The sequence below is a fragment of the Rhinichthys klamathensis genome, unplaced genomic scaffold (genome assembly GCF_029890125.1).
Source record: "Rhinichthys klamathensis goyatoka isolate OS25496 unplaced genomic scaffold, OSU_Roscu_1.1 h1tg000280l_1, whole genome shotgun sequence".
Classification (NCBI taxonomy): Eukaryota; Metazoa; Chordata; class Actinopteri; order Cypriniformes; family Leuciscidae; genus Rhinichthys; species Rhinichthys klamathensis.
In genome coordinates this window covers 381,173-390,398 of record NW_026606799.1, presented here as the reverse complement: position 1 = coordinate 390,398, position 9,226 = coordinate 381,173, and the positions used below count along the sequence as shown (strand labels likewise).

The following is a 9,226-nucleotide window of genomic DNA, read 5'->3' as shown; positions in this document are numbered from 1 at the left end:
TCCAGATATTAATGCATTTTTCGCGGTGCCCGCTGTTTTAATGCGTTTTCCGAGTTTCCAACAAATAATTCACTCTGTCTCGGGCGCGTGATGCACAGCAAATTGAAAGATGGCGCGAAAGAGCTCTTGAGCCGGCGCGCGCGTTCAGGTGCACACTACTGCACACGTCAGCTCTGGCTGCTCCTCGGATTGAATGAATAATTTTAGATGCACGGAAGGGATAGGCGCATAATCTAAACGCGACTGTACGTTCAAGCTTCTGTGCCATGAGCTGTCGTGTCCAGTGACCCGCTGGCGATGGGATCTGACCGGCATACTGATACGCTCCGACAGCAGCGTCAGCACCGGGGAGCGCGACAGCCGCAAGAACACCAAGCGCCACTTTGGATTTCGTTAGAGTTGTTCATTTCTTTGCGTTTGTGGTATCTATTTTAATGTTGGTCTCATCGTAGCGCATGCGTTGCTGTGTAGTTGAAATCGCTGGAGCGCTTCTTCAGACTAAGTTTGGGATATTGCAAATCGGTCGATTAGAGAGATGCTGATCGCTCGGGATCACTGGCGCGCGGGGATCTTGTGTCTCTTCATGCTCGTGGCTTTGACGCTTGGCCGTAGCCCGCCAGCGAACAGGTAAGACATAACGTGCTTGTGTATATCTGTATGATCAGTCTGACTGCATTCCCTGCAGAGCCATGTTAAACCAGCCTAAGATGGTTTGCTGGTCTCTCTGCCTGTTGGCTGGTTTTAGCGTGGTTTTGGGCACTTTCAGATGGCCAGGAGGATGAAAACCAGTTTCACTTGCTTGGAAAGCCTGAGGGACTATCTAGAGCAGCTGGGCCAGACTGGTAGACCAGCTAAGACCAGGTCGCCCAGGCTAGGCAGTTAAAACCAGCTTTGCTATGCTACAAGACCAGATTTTAGGCTTAAGCTGGTTTCTTTCCGCACAGTTGAGTCACAGTTTCTTAAACTACTCTTCCCCAGTGTGAATGAACAGAGCAACATGTCATACGTCAAAGTCACCGTGGATAAACTTCTCAAAGGCTACGACATCCGTCTCAGGCCTGACTTCGGAGGTAAAGACCTTATATTAATTTAAAACACTTTTTTTGAATGTGACCAATTTGATGGATGGATCATTGACCTTGTTAGAGAGATTGTGGTGTCTGTTTGCTTTGCAGGTCCTCCGGTTGATGTTGGTATGAGTATTGACATCTCTAGTATCGACATGGTGTCAGAAGTGAACATGGTGAGTCCACAGGCTGCTCAGATTGTTTAATAGATGGTGGGCTATTAATCAAGCATAAATCTGTCAACACAACCTGTTAAGGCAGTTAGTAAATTGGTAGAATAGATTTCAGTTTGCTGTTGTAGTCCACTCAGGAAAGAGTTACAAGCTGTTCCTATTTCTTTCACAAGCGCAGCTGACTGTAAGATTAGAGATACATTGTGTTCATTTTGCATTATGATTGTTTTGGCATTGGAGCTGAACTGACATATTATTTTACTCTGACTCAGCAAAGAAGGCCAAAATAAGCATTTTTGTGAGGAACAACATACACACAAGACCCCATATACCCACACCCACAGGATGGTGAAGGTTGAAGTAATGGATTTTTTTGTTTGAATACGAGTTAACAAGAAAAGTATGTGAACATAAGAAAAAAGAAAGGAAAAGGGGACACATACAAACATGCACACATACAAATATACATATATATACACACATATAGACATACAGTATATACATAAAAAGGACATTAGGATAAGCTACATACATGGTTACACTGTTACAAAATGGATGTTAAAACACAACAGTGATTTTAATGTCACACTGAATTAGAAGAAATTATTATATTGATGAAGATGATCATGATCATGATGGCCAATGGATTGCTGAAGATGTAATTATAGATTATATTTTTTAGCCCGGGTCCAGTGAGGAGCAGTGGTTCTCAACCTTTTTGACCCGAAGGCCTCCCATTGTCCTGCACAATATTTGAAGGATATTCAAAGATATTTCTGCTAATAATTATGTTTTCAAAGTTTTTTTTATTAACAGAAACTGGGAGTGTTAATATCTTTTAAAAATAATTAACCACAGTTAATTTTGTAATTCAAAAAAGATTAAATATTCTAATTCAGTATGTTCTTCAAAGCTTTTGAGGAAAAAAAGAAATATGATTTCAATTTACATCTTGATTTGTAACTTGTGCCCCCAGTTTTATAGACAAGGCATACGCTTAGTCCCAGACTAAAATTAATGTTTGAGCTGTTTTAACTGAAAGCAACTTGCACTGATGTATCTTAAAATATGTCAGTGTTATTGTTTTGTCACAAGATGCAAGATTTTTTTCTATGCCATGTTTATAAAAGCTACTTAAATGTCAGAATTGCACTAAGGCCTAATCCTGATAATCTAAGACCTGTCTGTGAAACCGGGCCGTGAAGTTTAAAAAAATATATAATTCAATCATTAAGTCATCCTGTGGCCCCCTGGTTAAAGGTGAAGTATGTAGTTTCTGCAACACTAGTGGCACCTAGCAGAATTACCTTTGACCTGTTTAATGAATGTCTAAATGCAGCATATTTTGGCTTGCACTTCTGTAACCGAAGCTGAATGTCTTTTCCCATGTAACGTATCAGCCATGGTCTAATAGAGTTAGTGCAGGAATGACAATTTTTGTTGGCCAAAACCCAGAAACATGTCAGCATTTTAGCACTTCTGATTGCATCGTCCTGAAGTCAATGGGTTTTTTAATGGGCTTTTGGTGAAATGTGTAAATCCATGTGATTACTTGTGATTCGATGGTAAATATTTAGTTGATTATTTGTCAATACAATATATAGCAATACAATATAGGGTATGCTTTTACCTCTAAATTCAGCATATTGAGTTTGACACAAAATGATAACTGCAAATCCACATTTCACTGCCTGAAGTCTATTGTTTCTATGAATTGCAGCGATCCATTTGCTTCTCTTTTCTGTATTTTTCGGCAGTCTGTAAAAATATACCTCAGATTTCTTGTTAAATCTAGTTGTACAGTAAATCGCAAAGCTCTTTCCCGTTTTAGATGTGTTTTGTGTTTTTTTGTGGCATTCACGCTGAAAACAAATGCTGCCGCTTAGTCTTTTTGCCACTTAGTGGGCCTAACCGCAGTCTCTCCAGCCGACGATAACGTTACGCGCATACTGTACCCTCTATAGGTTGAGCAGGCCAGCTTTCAGTGTTTTGATGGTTCCCGGAAGGCATAATGTTTGAGATAAACCCATGAATGGCATACTAATGGTTGTCAATGAACAATAATCTGGATTAAGATAATGTATTTTAACATACAAATTTTACATACTTCATCTTTAAGAACTACTGCTATAGAGGACATTAGTGAGCTCCTCTTGTCCCGCTGATGATGGCACTGGCCTGGAGATTAGCAACGATCATTTTCTTTTTAAAATGATAAAATAGTTGTAAGAATAATAGTAAAATGTGTTCTGAAATAAACTTCAGGTGTAGCCATGTGCATTTCCACTCTGAAGTCTGAAGACTAATGCACTCTGTGGGATTTCTAGGATACTCAGGTCTAAGGTTGAGGTTGTAACTTTTGTTATGACAAGATGTCACATTTCTCATGCTGGAAAGAGCTTTTTTCGTGAATTATGGATAGTGGGCCTGAACAAAAGCCATTTCTGTGGTGATTTGTCATACATTAATTATTTTAGCAGGTGGGAGGCCTTTCAGGGAGGACACATGGTGGAGGGAGTTAGTGAGGTGCAGCAGAGAGATAGTTAGCATTTGCAGTGTCCCTCAGGACTCGCTGTTTCTAGAAATAATATACTTTTAAAATGAAAAAATAAAATAAATTCAACATGTACATGACCAGATTAAATATATGCAGGAATACCACCTGGACCAGTTTATGTCAGCTTCCTCTCTTGTGGCAAAGTCAGGGTAAGAAACTAACCCAAAAGTTATTGTGGAGTTTGAAGTTATAAGGTAGAGTTGACTCTGGAGTACGGTGTACATTTTAGCTTGACAGGAAGAAAGGTTCTGGCATAACATGGAGTATTCTTATTCTCTGTTTTGAAGTTCTTTATCTAATCAGCTTCTCATTAATTCTTTTTATACTGTTGGGCAGAGGGTCAAAACCAAGGCAAAACAAAACAAACAATAACAGAATCCAATGGTGTACATGAACGCCACCATAATGTTGTAAATACGAGTGGGAAGCTTGGGATTTTCTTTAAGACCCAATCTTTACGAGTTGGAAATGTGCTGGAATACCACAATATTTAAAGGTATTTAGCAGTGATATTGTCAGGCTTTTCTATTTACAGTGAAGTAAGCTAATTGCCTGCACAAAATATGATAGCATTATTATAATATAACAATATAATATATGTAACGATAAAGTTTATAGTGGCTTCATAAATTAATTCAAAACATAAAAAAGCAAAACACACCTGATGCACATTCCTTGTTCTTAATTTTCTAGAAGTAGAGTTTAAGAACCTTGCTCTATTTTTGTGTAATTAATTAAAGCTGCAGTAGGGAGTTTTGAGAAAACGTTGACTTAGCCTGAAAATTTGAACAAGCACAACTTACAAGTCCCACCCCCTTGCTCTCTGCTGCGCTACAGCTCCTCCCTCCACAGCTCGTCCTCCACAGCGGAGCCTGTCGTGTACGCGCAGGCTAGTAAACAGGGCCACCGAAAACAGCGGATAAAAGTTATATGGCACATTCACTAATAGGGACTAAACGTCAACAATATGCTTTACATTGACTATGGCCTGCCAATACTTTGACTACAAACTTGGTCCTCAAATCATTATGTATTCTACAATACATGTAACTTTATAACGTTGCACTCTTTCTATAAGTTATAAATAGCTAGTAAGATAACGTTAATATAACGGTAACTAACATTACAGTATGTAAGTAATTATTCTAGCGATATATAATGTGTGCTAGTACATTTATTTCAGCAACATGACAAGCCAGTGAATTAGCAGGTTTCAATTGTTGCTTAGCAGAGTGCGTGACATTTTATCTACATGTTATGCGGCTAGAGTTAATTGACACCGAATCAATGGGCTCTGTGTAATTCTTTCTTTTTCGCTTGTTTATCGTCACCGGTCTTTTTCCTTTTACCTCTTTGTTTTATGAGCAGGTGTCACTCGAGAATTGGCAGTTTAGGTTGTTTCTCCGTCATAAACACAGCTGCAGCACGCCGGCAATCTTGAGTTTGAACGACGGCTCGCGCTGTGCAAGAGAGTCGTGTGATCAGCGCGTACACGAGCGTGATTGACACTGCTAAGACATTCCTCCTGGCTCTGATTGGTTGTTTCTGACCGGGAGCGTGTATTTCTTGCAAATGGCAATAGGACCACTGGGAGGAGCCAGAAGAGCTTGATTTTTTTTACAGAGTATCTGTCTCATATTCTACTGTCAGGACATAATGACAGTTTTAACAAATATGTAAAAAATATTTTTTACAAAAGTTACCTACAGCAGCTTTAAGTACACCGCCATTTTACCGTCATAAACACGGCTTTCCACCTCGTAAATACGAACTTCCATGGAGGACTTGAACGGACCACAAGACACAGGCAAACAGGGATACCCAGGGAAATGGGCGAAATGCAGTGTGACACTAACAAGATTGCTGAAATGTAAGGAAGCATAATAGGGCTGCCCTCGACTAAAGATTTTTCTAGATTATGAATGGGAGACTGTCAAAACTTTTAAATAATTTATTGACCATGTCTTTTGTTGTTTGATTAACATTAATGACACTCACTGCTCTTGAATGAATAACTTTTGTAACCTTAATTGTAAGGATTAATCTGTATTTAATTTATTTTGGGAAGGCCATTTAGTGTTATTTTACATTTGATTCCTTATTAAATTTCTTTAGTATTTATTATTTTCTTTATTCTATTTTCATTATTTGTGCTACTGCTTGTAAATTGTTTATTTGTTCTTATTTTATTTCTGACTGTTTGCTTGTCTTTTTTGTGTTAAATTTAATTCAGAGTTTGAAATCAGGCTTGTGCTGTGTGTACTCTATTGTGCAATATTTGCCCAATTGTAAGAACAAAAATGCACTGCATGATCAAACATTTAGTTGAGATAATTATATTTTTTTCTGAAAAAGAGATTCAAATAGATCGGTATCGGTGATCGCACGGCAGATACTGCTTCCTGTAATCAATGATCGTTGATGTGCTCCAAAAATCCTGATCGGAGCACCCATACTCCTTTCCTTAATTTTTACATCTAGATTACCTTGCATGTAATGCACACTTAATCTGCAGAAACACTTTTTTAAAACTCTTAATTTTTTTCTAGCTTGTTTTAATTTTTTTTTTTATTATTACTATAAGCATATCATTTTAATAACGGTGATTTATTGGTTATGGACCATTCAATGAAAGTAATTATCAACTTGCTATCGGACAGAATTTTAATATCAGTGCAAGTGCTTTTAGGAAATCAGATATTGAACTCCTTTTGTCCAAACTCTCAAAAATTAGTTTGTCTGAAATAAAAACACACATACACTCTGACATGATTTTCATAACACTTCAGGATTGAAGCTGCAGAGATCTACAGATGTGTTTTCTGTTTATTTGCTTTTTATAGCACAGAAAATCCCAGGTTCATAGAAAACTGAAAAAGGTGATTTGGCGGAGGAGTGAGAAAACCCGAATTTAAATAACCAATTTAGAAACGGCGTTAAACTAAAAGATAATCTACCTCAGCTCCCCTAAGAATATTGCAGAAGGTCAGCTGTTCTCAATGCTGACACAGCTTCATAGCCAGCTCTTATAAGCTTCTGCATTGATTGTTAATGTACACTGCTGGTTACCTCAGTTGCCCTCGCTCACCTCGTCGTGACTGCAGTGTGAGGATGCATGTTAAGTTTGCAGTAAAAAAGCAGACTCTTTGCCGCAGCATAATGCTGGTGTTTTTACTAATGACTTGTGTGGACTAAAGCAACATAGACTTTATTAACTTTCTCAGTCTTGTTGTAAACGATTAATCAGTTTATTCCAAAGAAAAACTTGCATATTGTTGCCCTATTGTTGGTTTGATTGCTTCTATTGTTCTCCTCATTTGTAAGTCGCTTTGGATAAAAGTGTCTGCTAAATGATTATGTAAATGGTTATGTAAAAAAACTGGGTGTTCATAAGATTAATCAGGTTATTTTAAAGCTGCAGTCCGTAATTTTTCCTCTTTGTCGCCATCTCTGTTCGAAATCTGCAATTGCAGTTATTCGCAGAATTCTCAACTTTACGTGGGTTGTGCCTCGGCACGGCACAGCGTGGATGAATCCAAAGTTTTGAGGAGAATGTGCGGCTGTCAGTCACCGCGTGGTGTGGATACTGGCATTCGGAATCCCAGATTATAGGAAATATGACCAACATAAGAATTTTCACCGGAAAATATAATCTGAACAAGTAACATCTACTTTTGTTCTGACCAACTAAGGGAAAAAATGTTAATGTTGTTAATGTTAACAATGTCAGCAATGCGTGGGCCTGATTGCAGTCTCCTTTTTTCTAGCCACTCCGAAGTCTTTTGCATTTTACAATGGGTGAATCTCTAGTTGTCACTGGTGATTGTCGTTTCAACCTTTCTTAAACCGCCATCAAATTAATACGTTTAATTATATCAAGTGCTGTTAGAAAAGGCTATAAATCTCCACCTCCAACATCCTCACACGCAACATAGCCTACTAGCCGAGACTCCTTCTTCATGTGTACAGATGTGACGTAATGACGCAAAGACATGCTCGAATCTCCCGCGGAAATCCACCAGTACCACTGGAATTAAAAACATTATTACAAGCTTACAGTTTTGAATTGAGCTAAGGCAAGCAGATAGTTTTGAACACTGGCTGGTTATGTACTTGCAACATTTTTATTTTGGATAATTTTTAACCCAAAAAAGTGACGGACTGCAGCTTAAAAAAAAAAAAAAGGTGTTCATAATAACAAATATATCTTCCTCTGAAATTACTTTCCTTTTCTGCTGACGTCACTTAGGCCATGCAAGCTAACGGATCATTTCAACCAAAATACGTAGGCATTAAGTGATCTTAGTGATCTGACAATTAGTCTACAATAATATTAACCATACAAACTACAAATAATAAAACTAGAAAAAAGGTTCGGGCTGTGCCTATGTTATCATATATCAATATGCATATTATTTTTCTCATAATACTGCGTTTATATTTCAGGCCCTGTGTTGATTCATATAATTTCTTAAGGTTCAATTAATTAATGAAAAAAACTTTTTGTCTAAATAAACAAAGTCTAAATTCACATTGACTTTAATGCTGCATCAAGCTGAATCAAGCCAAAGCGGATTGTTTTCTAGTGATTTTTCTTGATCTTTGTTCTTGTATTCGCTACTTTTAATCCTGTTGTGTCCCTCTGAAGTGAGTGTCTCTCTCAGCCTCTGTTCTTCTGTTCCACTGTGATGTCTTCAGTGTGATGGATTGGGCTCAGAGAAATTAGTTCATTTTAGACCGCACTGTGAGATAGGGTGTGACTGTGATTAGTTATGGCCTCGATTTGTGTGTATATGTGTGTGATGTTGTGTTTGTTTAAGCATTTGTGTATATGATTTCGTTTGTGTGTCAGGGTGCTCTGTGAAGAAGTTGAGGTGCTGGACTGATGATTTTAAGCGGTTGTCAGGGGCAACAGCGGCTTCTAATAATAGAAGCTGAAGTAGGCATTTGTCCTAAGCGAACCTGAGGCACACCCATCCTGTCTATCTTTCATACTGTCTCTCGCTTTCTGACTCGGTCTTCGCCTTCTCTGCTATTCTGCCGCACTCACATAAACTCAGTCAAATGTTGTCATCTTCATGGGACTGCACACTTCACATCTGAAGAGTAGTTATGTATTTTATTTATATAAAAAAGGTGATAGTATGAGAATAAAATGTCCTTGATCTTTTGAAATAAAATAATTCATGGTACTATGAAAATACTGTGTAAATCATAAATACATGATATTATGTTTCAGAACTCAGAACCATCCTCAATTAAAAAAAAAGACCACATTATTATAATTATTATTATTTATAATTATTATTTAATATATCATATACTTAAAAAAAATATTTGTACATTTTATGTTTGAATAATAATAATAATAATTGTTATTAATAATAAATTCATAAATTAAAATGTAAAACAAATTAATAATAATTATT

General features: G+C 37.5%; 1 protein-coding gene across 3 annotated transcripts in view; it reads left to right on the top strand.

The window, feature by feature from the left end:
* Window positions 1–433: 433 nt before the first annotated feature.
* Window positions 434–9,226, top strand: part of gabrb1 (gamma-aminobutyric acid type A receptor subunit beta1) — a 24,387-nt gene continuing 15,594 nt past the window's right edge. For all 3 annotated transcript variants that reach the window (XR_008809300.1, XM_056269049.1, XM_056269048.1), the window contains exons 1-3: window positions 434–627; window positions 979–1,070; window positions 1,176–1,243. Coding sequence is in view for 2 of the 3 variants with exons in the window: in XM_056269049.1 (XP_056125024.1) it covers window positions 536–627; window positions 979–1,070; window positions 1,176–1,243 (252 nt within the window). In the remaining variant the exon portion in view is untranslated. The remainder of the gene's footprint in view (window positions 628–978; window positions 1,071–1,175; window positions 1,244–9,226) is intronic.